Source organism: Panulirus ornatus, chromosome 40 (genome assembly GCF_036320965.1).
Source record: "Panulirus ornatus isolate Po-2019 chromosome 40, ASM3632096v1, whole genome shotgun sequence".
Taxonomy (NCBI): Eukaryota; Metazoa; Arthropoda; class Malacostraca; order Decapoda; family Palinuridae; genus Panulirus; species Panulirus ornatus.
In genome coordinates, this window is record NC_092263.1 from 16,330,620 (window position 1) to 16,353,747 (window position 23,128).

Consider the following 23,128-nt stretch of genomic DNA (forward strand, 5'->3'; position numbering starts at 1 on the left):
GCAATCGTGTTGTGAGTGTGTCTGTAGAGGCACTCGTGTTGTGAGTGTGTCTGTAGAGGCAATAGCGTTGTGAGTGTGTCTGTAGAGGCAATCGTGTTGTGAGTGTGTCTGTAGAGGCACTCGTGTTGTGAGTGTGTCTGTAGAGGCACTCGTGTTGTGAGTGTGTCTGTAGAGGCACTCGTGTTGTGAGTGTGTCTGTAGAGGCACTCGTGTTGTGAGTGTGTCTGTAGAGGCACTAGTGTCAGAGTGAGGCGAGACCTCAGGTAGCGGTCGTGGGGTATCATGGATAGGAGGGGAGGAGGCTGGGGGGAGGCGTCAGGTGGAGCAGTGTCTCCCGGGACGACGGAGGTGGACAGGAGACGGATAGGACGGGAGGGCGCTGGGAGGCTGATGCTCTAATGACTAGTGTTGAAGAGAAGTGGAGGGAAACTGGCTGTCGTGGGTGGGAAGTGGAGGGAGACTGGCTGTCGTGGGTACTGGCTGTCGTGGGTGGGAAGTGGAGGGAGACTGGCTGTCGTGGGTGGGAAGTGGAGGGAGACTGGCTGTCGTGGGTGGGAAGTGGAGGGAGTGGATGGTGCTTGGATGGACCGTTGATGGGAGTCAGGAGAGGAGAGTTAGAGAGGGTGTTGGTGTTTCCCTGTGGGTCACTCGGGTGTGCCCACATCCTGCACTGTAGTCTACATAATGAACTCTGCTTCCTAGTGTTGTTGTACGGTTCACAAATATATTTCCGTCTCACCTCGAGTTGCAGATGGCCAGTACCTCATCCGGGCGGGGCGGGCAGTGGTGACATCAGAGTGTGATGCGTGACTGGTCGTGGAGGGATACCTTGGGACAGGGCGGGGAAGGTTAGAGGTTGTTGGGAGGTGCAGGCAGACAGATGAGGGGTCCTGACGTCAGGCGGAGGAGGAAACTGAGGGAAAGAATTGGTGATCAATGTAGCGGGGGAACCGCCATGGAGGAGGCCGTCCCTGGCAGGATACTCTTGTACAGTAGAGGTAAAAACTGGCCATAACTTGAGGACTGAGGCAGGAAACGTTGGGCGGTGCGGTGCACACATTATGGGGGAGTGCAGTGAGGTGAGGGGAGGAGGGGTTCAGGGGAGGAGGGGTTTAGACGTGACACAGACACCAGCAGAAGAGGAGGGACTATAAGGAAGGCAAGAAGACGATCATGAAGGAGGGAACGAAGAGGGAAATTATTGAGAAGTGTGAGGGTGGAGGGAGCAAATTGTAAACTTGAATTACATAAAAAAAAAGAATAAGGTCACAGTGGTGGGGTGGAAGCGGCCGCTAGAGACACAAGGGCCTGTGGTGTCACCCACAGTACAAGATGGTCCGTCATGTCAACACGATGACCATCAGAGCAAGATGTGGAGAGTAACGTAAGGACAATGAGCGCTGGGCAGACCCCCTGGCCAGCCTCCTGGCCACATGGAAACTCAGGAAAACGTAAGGAACGTGGAAGAACGTGGTGGCGTTAATCCTGGAAATGCAGGTTATGGGTGGCAGGGGACGAGACGGGCCAATGTATTGGCGGAAAATCCATTTGTTGCGGAGTGTCAGTGGGCCCGGGGGGGGGGGGGGGGGGGGGGGGGCTATTTTCCATGTGATGGCCGCTTCTGATTTTCTGTTTCCCTCGTCTTGTTTGTTGACTTTTTTCTTCACTTCACATCTTGTTTCGTGGTGAACATCTCTTCTTCCTCCTCCTCCTCCTGTGCTCACTCGCTCCACCCTTCTCAAATGTCGTGCGTCACAACACCAGACGGGAGGCGAGGCTGAGCCGGACGGTAAACAGGATAACACTCTCGTCTCTCAGGGTAGCTCTTCTGTCTCCCGGGATGACGCATCTGTCTCCTTGGGTGATTTCTTCCGTCTCTCAGAGTCTGTCCATCTACAGCATTGCATTTTACTTTCCTCACCAGACGGCAGGACTGCCCTGGTCACTGGCCTCTCCCTCAGTACTGCCCTGGTCACTGGCCTCTCCCTCAGTACTGCCCTGGTCACTGGCCTCTCCCTCAGTACTGCCAGTAACGACCTCTCCTCAGGCTGAAATATGATATTTTCGCGTTCGTGTGTGTGTGTGTGTGTGTGTGTGTGTGTGTGTGTGTGTGTGTGTGTGTGTGTGTGTGTTCTGGTATGCAGGAAATTATGTATTCTGTGTCGACATAAAACTCGCTGGGGCTCCGCTGGTGTTGGATTAACATGGAAATGAATGAATCAAAAGATGTGTGTGTGTGTGTGTGTGTGTGTGTGTGTGTGTGTGTGTGTGTGTGTGTGTGTGTGTGTGTGTGTGTGTGTGTGTGTGTGTTTTCAGATACACAAACATTTGGTATATAAATGTTACAAAATATACAGAAAATTGCTCCTGTATTCATGTGTATACTTGGATGTTTTATATGTAAGTGTGTGAGTACATGAGAAATATATAGTTGTATCCCGGGTTTACACGTGTGTGGCAGTTTGTGAGTATACTTGTCTCAAGCGGGTATACTTGAGTGGTGTGTATGTTGCACATACATAATGTATGGGTCTAGTTAAGCTGTGTATGTCTCATTTGCTGCATCAATCACTGGATGGATGAATGTGTGCAACACTGAGGAATATGAGCATAAATGTATATCAGGTATATATCTTGCTGGTGTACGTACGTACATACTCACGTGCAGCACATCTTCACTCTTCGTATACTTAATTATTTCACAGGCCGGCCTGCAGCTGGTGCTGGGCCGGCCTGTAGCACCACCTGCAGCAGGTATTGGGCCGGCCTGTAGCACCACCTGCAGCAGGTGTTGGGCCAGCCTGCAGCACCACCTGCAGCAGGTGTTGGGCCGGCCTGCAGCACCACCTGCAGCTGGTGTCGTCATCCTGCACATTCATTCTATATAAATATTCTTCAAGATCATGTTTGACCTAGCTGTTCTGGACAAGGATAATGTAGTTACTTGACCAACTAAGACATACGAAATAACAACTTTGCTCATGAACTGTCTACGTGCGAGTATGATGTCGTCCATGTTGTAGGGTAGCGTTACAGGTTGACCACATGACTGGCGGCGAACCAGCCACCTGCAGGCCAGCCCAACACCTACTGCAGGTGGTGCTGCAGGCCGGCCCAACACCTGCTGCAGGTGGTGCTACAGGCCGGCCCAACACCTGCTGCAGGTGGTGCTACAGGCCGGCCCAACACCTGCTGCAGGTGGTGCTGCAGGCCGGCTCAACACCTGCTGCAGGTGGTGCTGCAGGCCGGCCCAACACCTGCTGCAGGTGGTGCTGCAGGCCGGCTCAACACCAATGACACGTGTTGTACTCCCCCAGACAAATCTAATGAGCCCTAACCTGTAGGGTTGTAGGCCCTCAGGCTATAGTGTTGTGGACCCTAGACTGTCGGGTTGTAGGACTCCAGACTAGAGTGTTGTGGACCCTAGACTGTCGGGTTGTAGGCCCTCAGGCTATAGTGTTGTGGACCCTAGACTGTCGGGTTGTAGGTCTCCAGACTAGAGTGTTGTGGACCCTAGACTGTCGGGTTGTAGGACTCCAGACTAGAGTGTTGTGGACCCTAGACTGTCGGGTTGTAGGCCCTCAGGCTATAGTGTTGTGGACCCTAGACTGTCGGGTTGTAGGTCTCCAGACTAGAGTGTTGTGGACCCTAGACTGTCGGGTTGTAGGACTCCAGACTAGAGTGTTGTGGACCCTAGACTGTCGGGTTGTAGGCCCTCAGGCTATAGTGTTGTGGACCCTAGACTGTCGGGTTGTAGGTCTCCAGACTAGAGTGTTGTGGACCCTAGACTGTCGGGTTGTAGGACTCCAGACTAGAGTGTTGTGGACCCTAGACTACAGCGTTGTAAGCTCCAGACAAGAGTGATGGGACTTCTCAGACTACAGTAATGATGGGCCCCAGACTACAGGGCTGAGACCCCTTCAGGCTACAGTCTGCAGAAAGATAATTTCATTGTCGTCTTGTCTTCAAACTTCACACAAAAAGTTTTAATGGCGACCACAGCAAATTTGCATCAAAGGCCTGGAGTGAGGGGAGGAGGGAGCTAGCTAGGCTGACAAGCTAGTCGTGGCATAAAGTAACAGTGGAGGGAAGATAAAGTGAGAGTGGAGGGAAGATAAAATGAGAGTGGAGGGAAGATAAAGTGAGAGTGGAGGGAAGATAAAGTGAGAGTGGAGGGACATAAAATGAGAGTGGAGGGAAGATAAAGTGAGAGTGGAGGGACATAAAGTGAGAGTGGAGGGACATAAAGTGAGAGCGGAGGGAAGATAAAGTGAGAGTGGAGGGGACAAAGTGAGAGTGGAGGGACATAAAGTGAGAGTGGAGGGAAGATAAAGTGAGAGTGGAGGGGACAAAGTGAGAGTGGAGGGACATAAAGTGAGAGTGGAGGGAAGATAAAGTGAGAGTGGAGGGGACAAAGTGAGAGTGGAGGGACATAAAGTGAGAGTGGAGGGAAGATAAAGTGAGAGTGGAGGGGACAAAGTGAGAGTGGAGGGATATATTGTGAGAGTGAAGGTAACATCCAGTGAGAGTGGAGGGATATATTGTGAGAGTGAAGGTAACATCCAGTGAGAGTGGAGGGAAGATAATACTGTATTATAAGATGACAATACAGAGTAGTTACAGTAGTGTTGATGTGTGGTCATGCTGCCAGCACGTGTCATGCTTTACAGTTATATGTCTCTAACACAACACCGTTTCTGTTTAATTAATATAAACTCGTTGTAAAAAACGTTGAAAGTAGAATGTAACGTGTCATGTATATTTGTATCATTCCTTCTCACATACAGAGACGCAGACAAACTGATACAAATAGTTACCTATATATTTGACCAACATGAATTTCTGGTCTTTGATATGGCCGAGGTGTGTAATACATGAAAGCATACGAATTACATCATCTATGACGTGGTGAGCAAAGGGTATGTTGGCTGGCCATGTTGGCTATGTTGCCGCTCTATCTGCCACTGCTACCCACCCTAGTGTCCGCAACACATGTGTCGCCAACGACTCACATAAGTGAAGGCCAACTGTAGGTTGCTGGCAGACACCTTCCTGCATGGTTAAGGTAATATCAGGAGGCGGCCAACATCCCACATGAGACGAAAACTAGAACCTTCCTCAAGTTTGGTCACCGCCATACCTACAGAAGCACAAAGAGCTCATAGAGAAGGTCCAGAGGAGGGCAAGAAAGATGGTACTGCAATAAAGAAACGTGAACTACAAGGAAAGGTTAGTTTACATGAGACAGACAGACAGCAGACAGGAGGCCTGATTATCCCACGTCTGAACATAATGTTGGCCACCATGGAGGAAGAAAGTGACGGATGACCTGATCATTGTTTGTACGTTTTTAAACTTGTCTGATGAACAGAACAGTGACCAGTTCTTTGAAAGATGTAGAGATACAACAACCAGAGGCTCCAACATGAAATTAAACAAGAAACTTGTCAGCAAAGATGTATATAAATATACTTGTATAAAATGAGTGGAGTATGAAGAACGTGAAATGAGTTTTGCCAGGGAGGACGTGGACAGTACACACGAGGTCTAAACGTCTTATGATAAAGTTCCACAACTGAGGCATCACGAGTGGAGAAGTGCCTCACAAGTGGATCATTACAAACACGTCACCACATACACACACCAACAAACTTACAGACGTTAACAAATAAAAAACAAAAAAACAATTGTAATGAAATTCCGAGAACGTTATGAAAGTCATATCCAATATTATATTTGTAAAGCCAGTGTTCAGCCAGCCATAAATACATTCCAGAGCACATCACCACCACCACACCATGAAACATTTCCCTCCCTTACCTCTCCTGTTGCCACTATTTATGGTAGATTAATCTGTGAATATAATAACATCAGAAGAAATATGTCCACCAATCACAGTGACGCATTACAATGTACTGCAAAGTTCCTGTGACACGCGAGGCTACCGGTTGCCACCCCTGCCTGCCGGGACCCTCCCTCACCTGCCTACAGATGGTGCACTGTCTCGCTCCCTGCTGGCTCCAGCTGAGGTCTGTACACCCTGGTCTGTGTACAGTGGCTCCAGCTGAGGTCTGTACACACTAGCCTGTGTACAGTGGCTCCAGCTGAGGTCTGTACACACTGGTCTGTGTACAGTGGCTCCAGCTGAGGTCTTTACACACTGGTCTGTGTACAGTGGCTCCAGCTGAGGTCTGTACACACTGGTCTGTGTACAGTGGCTCCAGCTGAGGTCACAGTGGCTCCAGCTGAGGTCTGTACACACTAGTGTGTGTATTGATCATCTTCAGAGCTGCACAATGTATTGTTCGTGAGGCAGAGTTTGGGTATAGCAGATACAGAGGACCTGTACGACATTGTGTGGTCACGAACGACCAGCAAGGGTCGTATAATGTGGTCAAGGGTCGTATAATGAAAGCTTCAGTAACACACTGATGCCACACTGTAATACATATTCCTAGCGAGTCTTGACTGTTTGGTCAAGTGTTGATAATAATAATAATAATAATAATAATAATAATAATAATAATAATGATAATAATAATAATAGTAATAATAATAATAATAATAATAATAATAATAATAATAATAATAATAATAATAATAATTATCCCTGGGGATAGGGGAGAAAGAATACTTCCCACGTATTCCCTGCGTGTCGTAGAAGGCGACTAAAAGGGGAGGGAGCGGGTGGCTGGAAATCCTCCCCTCGTTTTTTTTTTTTTTAATTTTCCAAAAGAAGGAACAGAGAATTGGGCCAGGTGAGGGTATTCCCTCAAAGGCCCAGTCCTCTGTTCTTAACGCTACCTCGCTAATGCGGGAAATGGCGAATAGTTTGAAAGAAAGAAAATAATAATAATAATAATAATAACTAATAATAATAATAATAATATTAATAATAATAATAATAATAATAATAATAATAATAATAATGGTAATAATGATAATAATAATGATGATGAAAATAATAATAATAATAATAATAATAATAATAATAATAATAATAATGATAATAATAACACACATCATAATCAGCGGTGTGTGTCAGTCATCCTCCGTCATGATAATGGTCAGCTGTAGCTAGAGTAAGATGGTCTTTCCCTACCAGAACACACACACACACACACACACACACACACACACACACACTACAAACATCTCAACACATTGTGATATAAATCATACCAGACGTTTATATAACATTAACTTGACGTTTAAAGTACAAGAGCATTTTCCCTGAGGAAGTTGGTGAACTTGGCCGAGGGAGAGTTTAAATAATGTGCAACTCTGGAGGAAAGTTTGCTTGTGGCTATTAGCAAGAAACTGGACAGGAAAACATTTTAACTGGACCAGATTAAATACCAGAAACTTCAGAGTAGTCTGGCTGAGGGAGAGGCTTCTCCCTCAGTGTTGGAGAACTGGTAGTGGTCTGGCTGAGGGAGAGGGTTCTCCCTCAGTGTTGGTGATGGTCTGGTTCACATTATACTACGTCAGGTAAGGTGTGAGTCATTTCTCTAAGTGTTGATGTTGATGATGATGATGTGTTAATGTTTACTTCTGTCTTGCCCACAGATCCTTCAGCTCCAGATGAATGACTTCAAATATCACTACTTATTTACTACTTTTGTAAGTATGTTACTTTGATCATCCTGGTATGAGGCAGTACATCCCAGTATCAGGTACCATATGGACCCGGGTAACATGTACCATACTTGGGTAACATGTACCATACCTGGGTAACATGTACCATACCTGGGTAATATGTAACATACCCAGGTAACATGTACCATACCTGGGTAACATGTACCATACCAGGGTAACATGTACCATACCTGGGTAACATGGACCATACCTGGGTAACATGTACCATACCTGGGTAACATGGACCATACCTGGGTAACATGTACCATACCCGGGTAACATGTACAATACCTGGGTAACATGTACCATACCTGGGTAACATGTACCATATCCGGGTAACATGTACCATACCTGGGTAACATGGACCATACCTGGGTAACATGTACCATCCCTGGGTAACATGTACCATATCGGGTTATCAGTTTGTACATCCGGGTATCAAATATTAGATACATCTGTATCAGTCAAGTTGTCGTTTATATCATTCACTGTGCACATATTTATCTGTCTTTAATGTTAATATTGACCAAGAAGATGTAATACTTATCTTCATTATTAGTTAGCAGAGATACTTGGCTAGGGTCAGTTAGCAGAGATACTTGGCTAGGATCAGTTAGCAGAGATACTTGGCTAGGATCAGTTAGCAGAGATACTTGGCTAGGATCAGTTAGCAGAGATACTTGGCTAGGGTCAGTTTGTAGAGATACTTGACTAGGGTCAGTTAGCAGAGATACTTGGCTAGGGTCAGTTTGTAGAGATACTTGACTAGGGTCAGTTAGCAGAGATACTTGGCTAGGATCAGTTAGCAGAGATACTTGACTAGGGTCAGTTAGCAGAGATACTTAGCTAGGGGCAGTTAGCAGAGATACTTGGCTAGGGTCAGTTAGCAGAGATATTTGACTAGGGTCAGTTAGCAGAGATACTTAGCTAGGGGCAGTTAGCAGATATACTTGACTAGGGTCAGTTAGCAGAGATACTTGACTAGGGTCAGTTAGCAGAGATACTTGGCTAGGGTCAGTTAGCAGAGATACTTGGCTAGGATCAGTTAGCAGAGATACTTGGCTAGGGTCAGTTAGCAGAGATACTTGGCTAGGGTCAGTTAGCAAAGATACTTGACTAGGGTCAGTTAGCAGAGATACTTGGCTAGGGTCAGTTAGCAGAGATACTTGGCTAGGGTCAGTTAGCAGAGATATCTGACCAGAATGAGGCAGCAAATATTCCTCACTAGAATTATGTCAAGTTGTGAGGGGATGAACGAGAAAGTCATGAGTAAAAAACTGCATTTTGAGGAGACACAGAATACAAAAGGATTTCTGTGTTACATAATTCTGTCCAGTCACTATATTTATACATTAATTTGTCTATATAACATTCATGTTATCCTCTCCATGCAACATACCTATCATCCTAGCTAGGTTAGGTTAGGTTAGGTTAGGTTAGGTTATGTGAGGTGTCTAGTGTAGCGTGCCAGGTCGGGCTGAGCCAGTGGGTCTGGGATACTGGCAGTTCCTTCATCAACCTCGCCCACATCATCCATGAGTAACTTAATCATTCTCATGATGGAAAAACAATATTAACCTTATCTTCTGTCTGGCCTCTCCGTCTCCCTGTCTTGCAGGATATAGAGACGTTTGATCTAGAAGACTTTAAGTATAACTTCGTGAACATGACAGCCTTCAGACTGGTGGACTCTGAGCACTACCGGGTCAGGAGGGTCCTCAAGGATATGGAGAAGTTCCAACCCATTGGTCATAACATTCTCAACCAGAGCAGAGTTATACAGGTGCGTGTATACATACACCAGTTATACTAGGGTTCCTACATAGTGTATGGTTCCTATACCTGTTATACATATGGTAGTATGATTCATGCACCAGTTATACAGGTAAACGTATCACCAACATACGCTAGGATCAGACAGACGCTACAGAAGAGATGTAGTCCACCTGCGTACATACATCGGTCGTCAAGGTAGACATAGGAACGTTGATGTCTAGTGTACAGTTATGCAGGTCCTTCTCTGACGTCCTAGTCACGTGGCAAGGATGGTAGACACGTCCCTAGCGTCCTAGACATGTAGCCAGGATGGTAGACACGTCCCTAGCGTCCTGTGACGTCCTAGTCATGTGGCCAGAGTGGTAGAACACGTCCCTAGCGTCCTAGGCATGTAGCCAGGATGGTAGACACGTCCCTAGCGCCTCACATACAGTTCGGATGGAGATGTGTGACCCATCTCATCCCTCTCACGTTTCTCTCGTCTAAACTTCTCTCTGCATCTATTTTCCATCCTGCTTCGTCTTCTCTATATATTCTATTATCTCTTATCCCTCCTACCTCTTCCCTTCTGCACTGTACCTCCCGTCATCTGTGGACCATCTTGTCTGTTGTGTATGCCAGAACCAGTTTTCATGCGACTGGTATGGTACGGTGTATGTTGCCTCGTGTAGTGCCTGTCATCTCCTAAGTGTACCGGGCCTAGACCATGTAGCCGTCCCTACCCGGCCCTGGTACCTGCCACACTCCCGTTTGTCGTATTACAATCCTATGTTATTGGCCTTCTCTCTGGTTACAGTGTCACCCACCCATCTTTATAATCACTCTCGTCTTCTTCCTCGACCTGCGTCCCGTGCAGATCACACGACCCGTCACCCAGACCAGTACCCTCCAGTGCCTCACCTGCTGGCTGGCCCCCCGGAGTCAACACGCTACACCCTCGGCCTCTGTGTCAATACAAATCATCTCTGATACAACCTAACCTTCCCCCCAGCACCTGTGTTTAATACCTTCATTACCTGCCGGCCGGAAGGCTTGGATGTTCTGGTACGTTACACATCAACGTTTCAGAAGCTGAACTCTCGGTATGGACGTACGGAGGAAGCTGTTTACCTTCCATATATATCATCATCCCGTCTGTTTGTACTGCCAGGGCTGGCGGGCAGCGCCCCCAGTCTGGGCGGCTGCCTGGGTAACTACTGCTCATAACACCAGTGTTTTATGTGTTTGTGTTACGACAGTTTCTAACACATCAACAGTGTCTAACGTACCAGCAGTGTCTAACTAGAGACAGAAATTTGCAATATAGTTTAACACGTAGTATACTTTGGTTTCAGTCGACATATATAGGATAAACATACATTATAATGTAGAGAAGAATTTTCTAAGAGTAAGTCGTAGAGCATTTGGTCATAACCTGACAGCTAGGTCAAAGGTCAAGTAGTCTTCAACACGTTTTGTACAGGAAGAACCACTGTCGACCTCGTGTGCGTGGTATGGTTCCAGCCTCACTGGTGACCTCATGAGGTTTGGTTACCTTCGTCCAGTTGACTGTGGCAGTCACGGTCAGCTGACCCAGGTGACCAGACTGGCTCGCTACACCTGCCCCTCCCCCTGCATACCCTCCCCCTGACCCTGACCAACCCCCTGAGGGCCAGCTCCACCTGGGTCCAGCCCTCACCTCTGCTCCAGACATCTCCCGAGGGCCTGATGGACCTCCCCAGGTCCTGATGACCCTCATCCCTGACTCATCCCGGCCCCCCTAAGGGCCTGTTGATCCCCCAGAGCCTGACGCCCGGTGCCTCCCCCCGCAGGTAGAGCCAGCCCTCATCTACGACAGTGTGCACGTGTTCGCCCTGGGTCTGCAGGCCCTGGAGCGCTCCACCAGCCTCAAGGTGGCCAACTTATCCTGCGACAGTGAGCTGCCCTGGCCAGACGGATCATCACTCTTCAACTACATCAACTCAGTACGTACCTTCCCCCCCCCCCCCTGCCTTACTTCCTTCCTGGCAATATAAACCAGCAGGTTGATACCTTACGTCACCCTCACGAAAAATAAGTTCATTTATTATTTCTTATATCAACCTGACCCATATATCTCCTTATATATCTTTATTCTCAGTGTATGTGTCTACATATCTAATGGTTGGGTGAGCAGGTGTTGGCTGGGTCACATCTACGGAGACGTGAGACACGTGTGTAGTGTAGTGGGGCGAGGGGGGGTTGTACTACCCACCTAGCGCTTGACAGAAAGCCACATGCTACCCTGGGGGATTCATGCTATGCTACCCTGGGGGATTCATGCTATGCTACCCTGGGGGATTCATGCTGCCAACTCCCTCTTAGCCCCAGAAGTCCCCCACCAACCTATCTAACGCTAGCCTTGTCCTTCCTCTTCTCACGTCTGCAGGTGGAGTTCCGGGGCATAACGGGACCTATCCAGTTCAAGGAAGGTCGGAGAACCAACTTCAAGCTGGATATTCTCAAGCTTAAACAGCACTCCTTAGTCAAGGTAAGTGCCAGCGAGTGTGGGAGAGTAAAGGGGTTAAACTGGAACTTGTGTGTGTGTGTGTGTGTGTGTGTGTGTGTGTGTGTGTGTGTGTAATCCTCTATATAGATGTACTAACCTATCAAGAGCTCACAATGCTTTTTATATGTAAACGACTGAACACTGAAGTCAAGCTTGGTGAGACAGGATCCCCGGCCAGCTAGTGTGTGGTTCGCCAGGTTAGACCAGAGTTCCTGTGTGTTGTTGTTGTCTTCAGTAATGTGTGTTTGGTTCTCTTGTGAGAAGACATAACTTAGGTTCATCTACAGTTGCCTGGGAAGGTTGGTCTACTGTCTGTCTGGTCTACTTGATGTGCCAGCCATCATTACATGTTGCCCTACATACTGCCATAAATGTTGCTCTCATGTTGCCCTACATACTGCCATAAATGTTGCTCTCATGTTACCCTACATACTGCCATAAATGTTGCTCTCATGTTGCCCTACATACTGCCATAAATGTTGCTCTCATGTTGCCCTACATGTTGCCCTACATACTGCCATAAATGTTGCTCTCATGTTGCCCTACATGTTGCAGGTCGGAGAGTGGGGTCCAGGTAACGGGGTCAACATCACCGATAGAGCTGCCTTTTACGACCCCGGTACAATGAATGTCACGCTGCTGGTCACCACCAACCTGGTGAGTCACCACCATGCCTCCCCTCCCCAAGCATGTGGGTGCCTCCTGCTGGTCGAACCGCTCCCCCAAGCAGGTGGTTGGCCTCCCCTGGTGGGTGAGGCAGGTGCCTGCTGCTGTTCGGCCTACAGCAAGCAGGAACCTCACCATCATGGCAGGAGTACAGGCAGACCCCTGCCACCTGGGTCCTCCCACACCTGTGTGTTGTGTGGAGTGACGTCCAGTCTGACCAGTCTTGTGTGAGGGTCGGTAGCTGCCTCGTGATCAGGAGGCACAACACACGAGGCTTCGACAATGTAGTCCATAAATCATGACTAATACCTTAATATAAGCAACATCAGAGGCAACACAAGCTTTTAGTTACTCACACACTTACTCCAGTTGATGTATCAAGTGTTATGTATTTATGTGCAGAATAATTGTAGAACATCTGAGTGGCCTCCCCTGGCAGCAGCGTCCGCCACACCTGGCCAGGTGTCATCCAGCCCAAACACACACACACACACACACACACACACACACATGATCATCATATCATCATATCATCATCATCTCCGCCATACAATCGGCCGCTGGGAGTTCACCAGGAGAGGTCATGCAGGTGTAGTGAGGATGAATCTGGCGAAATGTTCACTGTAGAGACGTGCGGTATAGCGGAGCACCATGGCTGTACGGTGCCTCTTGACGTGTGTGTGTGTGTGTGTGTGTGTGTGTGTGTGTGTGTGTGTGTGTGTGGCTCAGTTGGAGGTGTCCTGGGCCAGCAGAAGTGAGGCAACACCCCAACAAGAGCCACCAAGTCGTCTGCTACGGTCGAGCCTCAAGATAATTACCTGGTAATTGTTAACCTTCCGTGTTAGGCTGAGACCGTATTATCCTGCCGTGTGGCCAGGGGGAAGGAGGATGTGGCTGGAGGGGGGAGGGGGGGGGTGCGAGTGTACAACCTCAACCTTACCAAACTAGAGCTTAACCTAACCCCAGGAGATCCTCACAACACCCCAGCTGCTGACTCATCATCTAACTAGACCTGACCTCACCCAGGACAACCCCTTCATGATGATGAGACCCGGGAAGAACTTCACTGGAAACCAACGGTTCTACGGGTTCTGTGTGGACCTGCTGCAGGAGATCTCGCTCCTGGTGGGGTTTGACTACATCATCGAGATGTCTCCCGAAGGCGTGTACGGCGCCCAGAACCCCATCACGGGCGAGTGGAACGGCATAGTGAAGCAGCTCATGTCTGGGGTACAGTAACGTGCGGACACACCATATCTATTGTACCTCTGCTCTATTGTAGTGTAGTGCGCACTGTATACGTCCACTACTGAACAACAGCTCTAGGTTGTAACATGCTAGTACCTCCCAGTACACTGAACTGTAAGGTAACGGTAGCAGTTGTTCATCATGTTATACTTGTTGTACATGATCATCAAAGTGTAACTCTTGCAGATGATCACCTAGGTGTAGGTAACAAGTGTAGGTATTGATAGCCTTACTTGTAGTACATCATGGTGTATCATTACACTTGGTATTTACTGTAGTGATCTGGTAGTAGTTACTATGATCCTTCGCTACAGTAGATTGGCTCGGTACAAGCAAGCCACCAGCTGGCGAGGAGGCACTACACTCTTACTGCACACGTGCATCTCCTCACTATGGACTGTCACCATTCTTTCTCCAGTACACAAGTTCCTGGTGAGCCAGCAACATATCGGCCAGCAACATACTGGCCAGCAACATACTGGCCAGCAACATACTGGCCAGCATCATACTGGCCAGCAACATTACTGGCCAGCATCATACTGGCCAGCAACATACTGGCCAGCATCATACTGGCCAGCAACATACTGGCCAGCATCATACTGGCCAGCAACATACTGGCCAGCATCATACTGGCCAGCAACATACTGGCCAGCATCATACTGGCCAGCAACATACTGGCCAGCATCATACTGGCCAGCAACATACTGGCCAGCATCATACTGGCCAGCAACATACTGGCCAGCAACATACTGGCCAGCATCATACTGGCCAGCAACATACTGGCCAGCAACATACTGGCCAGCAACATACTGGCCAGCAACATACTGGCCAGCAACATACTGGCCAGCAACATTACTGGCCAGCATCATACTGGCCAGCAACATACTGGCCAGCATCATACTGGCCAGCAACATACTGGCCAGCATCATACTGGCCAGCAACATACTGGCCAGCATCATACTGGCCAGCAACATACTGGCCAGCATCATACTGGCCAGCAACATACTGGCCAGCAACATACTGGCCAGCAACATACTGGCCAGCATCATACTGGCCAGCAACATTACTGGCCAGCATCATACTGGCCAGCAACATCCTGGCCTAACACAAGTAACCTGCTGTATGGTGCCGAGACCAGCGATAGCCCTGGTCCAGGTCACTGGTGGTAAGGTCTAGTGCTGTATGGTCCCGGGACCACTGACAGCCGTTTTCGTTATCCCAGGTTGTGGGAGGGAAGGTGTCCCGGGAGGGGAGCTATGAGAGGCAGGTCACCGCAGGGAGCAGCAAGACCCCCTCCCCACGGTGCGGTGTAGCGCTCCCCCGGTGTGAGGATGACCTCTGGTATGATCTCTTCCTGGTTACCAGGTGTTGTGTACGGCGCCCAGAACCCCATCACGGGCGAGTGGAACGGCATAGTGAAGCAGCTCATGTCTGGCCACTACTGAACAACAGCTCTAGGTTGTTACATGCTAGTACCTCCCAGTACACTGAACTGTAAGGTAACGGTAGCAGTTCTGTGTTATAAATTCGATGGTTCTCGCTCCCATATCATGTATTCATATATATCTTTACTAAATTATATATTCATCATGACATATCCAGCCAGAGATGTTTAATGATATGGAAGACTTTCAACAAAGGACCACTTTTCCTGGCCCCACAGGAGCCTTAATATGCATATGTAATAAATTTTCCTTCAATAAAACCTTCCTGAGTCGCTCCTGTGGCTTGGCTGGCCCCGGGTAACGTATGAGACTCGCCTCTAACGAATGGATCGTTTCTATAATATGTGGGGTAATATATCCAGGGGGGAGGGGGCCTCCTCCATGACCCTCCAGCCTCCCACCCAATATCCCCTTCATGTAATGTGTGTGTGTGTGTGTGTGTGTGTGTGTGTGTGTGTGTGTGTTACCTGACCAGAGGCCTGGGCCACCCTCGCCGGCAGGAGACGCCCTACGTCATGCTGAAGAAGGCCACCAACCTGACGGGCAACAGCAGGTACGAGGGCTTTTGTGTGGACATGTTGGAGCGGATCGCCGCCATCATGGGTTTCCGCTACAAGATCCGGGTGTCACCGTCACGGACGTACGGCATCCAAGACCCCGACACGGGCGAGTGGAACGGGATCGTGCGGGAGCTGCAGGACAACGTGAGCACACACACCTCCCTCCCTCCCTTCCTTCCCACACCTCCTGCATCGTTCACGTAGTACATTCGTCAGTAACATCACCAGGAATGAAATGAACCGCATGTTGGTGATATATAAACATTTGTCCAGACTTGAGGAGCATGGGAGCTGCATCCTGCACGGCCATAACTACCCCGTCTCTTACTTCTCCACTGTGTTTGTGGCTGTGAGGTACGTACATCTTGCCTGACCCACCGTCTTTCCTTCTGACTCCTGCTGCAGCATGAGTGACCTGCCTGACTCCAGGGTCAGCACCTGTCTCTCCCGCATGGCTCATCCTCCTGAAGTTCCTTTTTCTCTCCACACGTTGTTGACAGTGAGGGTGTGAGGCATGGCTGACAGCCTCTCTCCCTGGCCGAGCCACAGTGACACTCCTCTGTCTCAGTCACTGGAAATCCTTCCCTACACCCTGTGCAGGAGGACACACCTGCCCTTGTTGCAAGGGGGACACACCTGCTCATGGTGGCTGAGGGACACACCTGTTCTTGGCAGCAGGGGGACACACCTGCTCTTGGTGGCAGGGGGACACACCTGCTCTTGGTGGCAGGGGGACACACCTGCTCTTGGTGGCAGGGGGACACACCTGCTCTTGGTGACAGATTTCAGGCCACTGCCTCACGCACCCAGTAGCTTTAGTCATAATGAATTATTGCTGACGTCAGAGTGATGCATGCTTCACCACCTAATACAAGAGTTAGACAAACTGGGGCGTCTATGTGTAGCACTGTATACACTATCACTGTTACACTTGTACAGTGATCAAACTCCGCCGGTTGGGTTGTACTGCACACTATACCCTCCTCACAACACATCTGCTGTACCTGGTATCAAATACCAATAGTAAGTCTGATTACCAGGTACCACTAACTGCCTCAGCTTGTGTAACAATGCTACCTTCTGCCTCCCGCCACTTCCTGTAGCCTGTATTACAGTAGAATTGGTTTTGTATGGTATGTTCTACATAATGTTATACGTAATATAACTATATCACCATCCCCCAGTTTATATCACCATCCCCCAGTTTATATCACCATCCCCCAGTTTATATCACCATCCCCCAGTTTATATCACCATCCCCCAGTTTATATCACCATCCCCCAGTCTATATCACCATCCTCCAGTCTATATCACCATCCCCCAGTTTATATCACCATCCCCCAGTCTATATCACCATCCCCCAGTCTATATCACCATCCCCCAGTCTATATCACCATCCCCCAGTTTATATCACCATCCCCCAGTCTATATCACCATCCCCCAGTCTATATCACCATCCCCAGTCTATATCACCATCCCCCAGTCTATATCACCATCCCCCAGTCTATATCATCACCCCTTCCCCACTGTGTCATGTGCCTCTGTGTTACACATTAGAGTGACGGACCTGCCCATGTGGTGAGTCTGTTGTCATGTCTACTTTAAGGTGAAAACTATACACAAACACTCACATAATATCTACCTATGTAAGTCTACCTCTATATCTATCCATATGACCCCACCTTAACAACTATCTGTACCAGTGTGCCACACGACTACCTGTACCAGTGTGCCTCACGACTCACCAACACTGTACTAATGTTAATTATTGACCACAGAAAGCTGACCTGGCCATCGGTTCCATGACCATCAACTATGCTCGTGAGAATGTCATCGACTTCACGAAGCCGTTCATGAACGTGGGCATCAGTATATTGTTTAAGGTGAGTCACTACCAACACTTGTGCTGGCTAAAACGTCTTCCTCCTCCAGTCTGACCCCAATATTTGCATCAGTCTCCACGGGTTTGTGTAAGTCTGCCTGGGTTTGTGTAAGTCTGCCTGGGTTTGTGTGAGTCTGCCTGGGTTTGTGTGAGTCTGCCTGGGTTTGTGTGAGTCTGCCTGGGTTTGTGCGAGTCTGCCTGGGTTTGTGTGAGTCTGCCTGGGTTTGTAGACATCAGTTACATTTGTAAGTTTATGTTAGGTATGAGGGTGTATGACAGGTACATGAGACGTTGTGGCTCATGCACTGAGCATGAAGGTCTGGGAACGTCACATGACACAGCAGAAGAGTCTGATGACGTCACAACACACACTGGTAGAGTCACATCACGATTGATAAAAGCCGTAGTTAGTAACGCCACAAAGCCGTAGTTAGTAACGTCACAAAGCCGTAGTTAGTAACGTCACAAAGCCGCAGTTAGTAACGTCACAAAGCCGTAGTTAGTAACGCCACAAAGCCGTAGTTAGTAACGTCACAAAGCCGTAGTTAGTAACGCCACAAAGCCGTAGTTAGTAACGTCACAAAGCCGTAGTTAGTAACGTCACAAAGCCGTAGTTAGTAACGTCACAAAGCCGTAGTTAGTAACGTCACAAAGCCGTAGTTAGTAACGCCACAAAGCCGTAGTTAGTAACGTCACAAAGCCTTAGTTAGTAACGTCACAAAGCCGTAGTTAGTAACGTCACAAAGCCGTAGTTAGTAACGCCACAAAGCCGTAGTTAGTAACGTCACAAAGCTGTAGTTAGTAACGTCACAAAGCCGTAGTTAGTAACGTCACAAAGCCGTAGTTAGTAACGCCACAAAGCCGTAGTTAGTAACGTCACAAAGCCGTAGTTAGTAACGTCACAAAGCCGTAGTTAGTAACGTCACAAAGCCGTAGTTAGTAACGTCACAAAGCCGTAGTTAGTAACGTCACGAGTGAAGCGCCTCTCATCAAGTCGCACCTGCAGAGGCCAGGTGCTGCGGGTCACACTTGATAATACTCATTGGGAAGGTTTTGCCTCCAAGCTGCGGGAATATCCTTGAGTGACGAGGTTGCTTGCGATTTTCACACACACACACACACACACACACACACACACACACACACACACACACACACACACACAAAGGAGTAAAGACACGGCACATATATACGAGGATAAGAGACTGGGCAACACGAGTGTAAAACTCTCTCTCTCTCTCTCCGTAACATACAGTAATCCAAGGGAGACTGTGCCTCCCGGCCAAACATTCACACACTCAATGAAAAGACAATAGTTTTGTGATGTTCTAGCGTGACCTACCCGAGTCTTCAGCCATCAGTGGCGGCTGGGTGACGGCTCTGTCACGCTGGAGGCCCGCCTGTCAAAGATGATAACATTGTAGAATGTCCGGTTGGTGTCCTCCTCCTGTGTCCCCTCTGCTCTCTTACTCCATGGTCTTTGCCTGTCAGCTCCTCTGCTGGGTTCAGGGGCCACCGTGTTACGTCAAGATCTCATAACAAAGGAATAAATGTCCGCCACCTGCAGGCTGGTGATGCTAGAGGCCATCTCCCGAGGTAATCCCCCACTCTGTATCAAAGCTTAGGATCAACATACCTTCTGTGTTACTCCCAGGGTGATGACGCTCTCAGCCTCCCTGACCCTCGTATCTATGGTATGGTCAGGTCATGAGCCATTCCTATGAGTCTTTTGTCTACTTCTGGTTAAGTAAGATCATATAAGAAACTGAATTGATTCTGTGCTTGTTAATGGTGAGGGAAGGAGATGTCCAGACCTGTGAGACTAAGATTGAGGAAGTGTTGTATGTTCAGGGCTGGTGGTCGGTTCTGGGGCAGGATAGCAATGATTGTTGCGCTGAGTCAGTCCATCACTTCCACTGGTCGGCTTTTCTTAAGAGGAAGGTCTTTGTCAACATTTCCCCTGCATCCTGTTCGTCATTTTCCCTCTTGATCAACATTATCATCAAGTACATTTCATTCCGTCATAACTGATCTGGATCATGATCCTCGGAGCCATTCACACTCATTAATGCACTGTGGACACACTACCTACTGTGTTCTCACCTGTCTGCCATACATGCTGGTTACGCCAGGCCCAGTCTCCTCTCTCCTCACCAAAAAGACTCATCTCTCTCTCGACCTGGCAGGTTCCCACCAATCAACAAACGCGTCTGTTTTCCTTTATGAACCCCCTGGCCATCGAGATTTGGCTGTATGTACTGGCGGCCTACGTGTTAGTCTCCATCACTATGTTCATCGTGGCCAGGTTCTCGCCCTATGAATGGTACAATCCTCATCCTTGCGCCCAAGAGAACGACATCGTCGAAAACCAGTTCTCTCTCTCCAACAGTTTCTGGTTCACCATCGGCACCCTCATGCAGCAGGGCTCCGACCTCAACCCCAAGGTAAGATTCTGGTTCCTCTGTTTTTGCGTATTTCGAAGAACAGTTCTCTGTCAGTATCATCAAACTGGTTCAGAAACTTGAGATCTGATCGGTTTTCTTATTATACGTGTTGGCAGATATGGCCCTTAACCTCTCCCTATAACCCAGCTCTTAATTCTGCTACCATCTTTATTTACTTCCTTCGGACCTTAACTATTAGTTATCTATGATATCTTAAATATAGTCTTCTAAACGGTTCAGTGATATTCTAGTTTTGGCCAAATGTATGAAGTAAATAGTTTGTGGAATGTTTCCTTACCCTGCCACTAAAATACGATTCTTATATTTGCTTGTGACAGTTTTTCTTTAATACTTTCTTCAAGGTTAGGTACAATGATGCTCCGTAAGTCCCTCTCACATACACATGTCTGCAGCTTATTTCCTGCTAAATAACAATGGCACTGAGAGCTTCCTCATCGTGTCCCATCCTCGAGTACTTGAGCTGAATTTCACCGATCATGACGAGGCCAAACTTGGTCAACGTTTTCATTATACGTTGACGCAATGCTCATCATTTGCCTCACGACATTAACATCATCGAGAAATATAGTGAGGTATAAGTCCAGTCCATCTGGCAGGTCATCTACACAAATTATAAAGAACAGTGAACACAGGACACTTCCACAGCAGCCGCTGGTCATCACGACCCATTAAGAGACTAGACTCCTCAGTTTCTTATTCCTTAATTTATATACTGGCTCTGAGCTTGTATCAAACGTCGTCTATACTTTCAACACTTTAGAGTGGTGGAATCGCTCACACAATACTTCAGTTCTGCCATCTTCATTCCCATACGGATATAACATTTCAAAGCCAAGCTCATGGACTATGGGTAAATGACCTAGCCAGGGAAGCACGATGGGAGCACCAGCATGATTGTGGATCAATGATTGCTTGAATCCTACAGTTTCCTGTGGCGGTGAATGCGTCCCTGGGTAATCTTCCCCGACACAGAGCCCCTCACTGACCCGACACAGAGGGCCTCACTGTGCCTCACGTATCTAGCCCAGTCGACCTCAGGTCTTGGAAAAAGAAAGAAAAATCCATTTCCTTCCCCAGCAATTCTTGGCCGCTGTTCCTTGGCACGAGGTCGTCTATAATCCACGGGGAATCGCCTTACAGGATTATCAAGTGTGACTGGAGTGTCGAAGCGCATCGACTGCCGCCATTTGACGGAAGTCGACTTTTTCCTTAATTCCCTTTGATGTGTCACTGAATAACAGGCTGCTAATACCACGTGAGGGACTCACTGGAACTTATGTTAAATTTACTTGTCTTTCATCTTGATGCAACTTTCCTTCTTTATGTACTTAATGTGAAAAATGAATGGTGAGAGTGACTGAGGGGAGGTATGATGACTGAAGACAGGTAAGTAACACAGGAAAGTAGGAAGGAGTAACACTGTCCAGCTCTTAAGAAAGAGGTTCTGGATGAGGGTTCCTGAAGTCGGGTAGTTACCGCTATATATCACTTTCCTTCCTGCTGATTATCTTCTCTTAAATTCATTCAGAAGGGAAGATAAATAACCGAAGAATGAGGTGGCCCAGCTATATAAAGGATGACAGTGTCTGCCGGCCCTGAGATAGTTTATGTTGTAATGCCATTAAGTAATGAGAGTAACCTGTAGAACTATGAGGAGGAGAGAGGACGTGGGTGTCCTGCTCTTGTACTGGACACATCATAAACAAGACCCAACACATGACATGGCACACACAGGCGCTCATCTCTTGGTGGCCATCATGGCGGCCTGCATCTTACAAATTAACGTTGACTTATCTCCTGCCTGGTGGCCATGCGTGCTGGTGGTCGTGTGGGCGTGCTGGTGGTCGTGCAGGCGTGCTCGACGAGGATCGTGGGCGGGATCTGGTGGTTCTTCACGCTCATCATCATCTCCTCGTACACCGCTAACCTGGCCGCCTTCCTCACCGTCGAGCGTATGATCACTCCCATAGGTATGTTACCAGCAGGCTCTCCCCCTCCCACGTTACCTCCCCAGGGCCTCCCCACGTTACGTCCCCCAGGGCCTCCCCACGTTACGTCCACCAGGGCCTCCCCACGTTACGTGCCCCAGGGCCTCCCCACGTTACGTCCCCCAGGGCTCCCCACGTTACGTCCCCCAGGGCCTCCCCACGTTACGTCCCCCAGGGCCTCCCCACGTTACGTCCCCCAGGGCCTCCCCACGTTACGTCCCCCAGGGCTCCCCACGTTACGTCCCCCAGGGCCTCCCCACGTTACGTTCCCCAGGGCCTCCCCACGTTACGTCCCCCAGGGCCTCCCTACGTTACGTCCCCCAGGGCCTCCCCACGTTACCTCCCCCAGGGCCTCCCCACGTTACGTCCCCCAGGGCCTCCCCACGTTACGTTCCCCAGGGCCTCCCCACGTTACGTCCCCCAGGGCCTCCCTACGTTACGTCCCCCAGGGCCTCCCCACGTTACCTCCCCCAGGGCCTCCCCACGTTACGACCCCCAGGGCTCCCCACGTTACGTCCCCCAGGGCCTCCCCACGTTACGTCCGCCAGGGCTCCCCACGTTACGTCCCCCAGGGCCTCCCCACGTTACGTTCCCCAGGGCCTCCCCACGTTACGTCCCCCAGGGCCTCCCTACGTTACGTTCCCCAGGGCCTCCCCACGTTACCTCCCCCAGGGCCTCCCTACGTTACGTCCCCCAGGGCCTCCCCACGTTACCTCCCCCAGGGCCTCCCGTTTGGATACATTAAGAAGATACAGAATGCGTGTGAAAAGAAGTCTGATACAGAGCTACTGACACACCTGGAGTGTGTAAGGTGAAGAATTTCTCCATTCAGCCACCAGAGCCGCACTATCTGCCAACATCAATCAACTCACCTCCCAGGCATCACCCCACCCACCCCCCACCCCCCTCAACCAAGCGTTTTTATAATAAGAA

At 48.9% G+C, this 23,128-nt stretch overlaps 1 protein-coding gene across 8 annotated transcripts in view; it reads left to right on the forward strand.

The window, feature by feature from the left end:
* LOC139761477 (glutamate receptor ionotropic, kainate 2-like) overlaps positions 1–23,128 on the forward strand; it is a 71,576-nt gene that overhangs the window by 31,099 nt on the left and 17,349 nt on the right. For 4 of the 8 annotated variants that reach the window (XM_071685723.1, XM_071685727.1, XM_071685722.1 and 1 more), the window contains exons 5-13: positions 7,570–7,623; positions 9,257–9,421; positions 11,226–11,378; positions 11,822–11,923; positions 12,497–12,598; positions 15,801–16,004; positions 17,639–17,743; positions 19,929–20,186; positions 22,060–22,177. In XM_071685723.1, the coding sequence (XP_071541824.1) occupies positions 7,570–7,623; positions 9,257–9,421; positions 11,226–11,378; positions 11,822–11,923; positions 12,497–12,598; positions 15,801–16,004; positions 17,639–17,743; positions 19,929–20,186; positions 22,060–22,177 (1,261 nt within the window). Of the gene's footprint in view, positions 1–7,569; positions 7,624–9,256; positions 9,422–11,225; positions 11,379–11,821; positions 11,924–12,496; positions 12,599–13,633; positions 13,838–15,800; positions 16,005–17,638; positions 17,744–19,928; positions 20,187–22,059; positions 22,178–23,128 lie in introns of all 8 variants that reach the window. The other 4 variants (XM_071685725.1, XM_071685724.1, XM_071685729.1 and 1 more) reach the window with 3 other exon arrangements.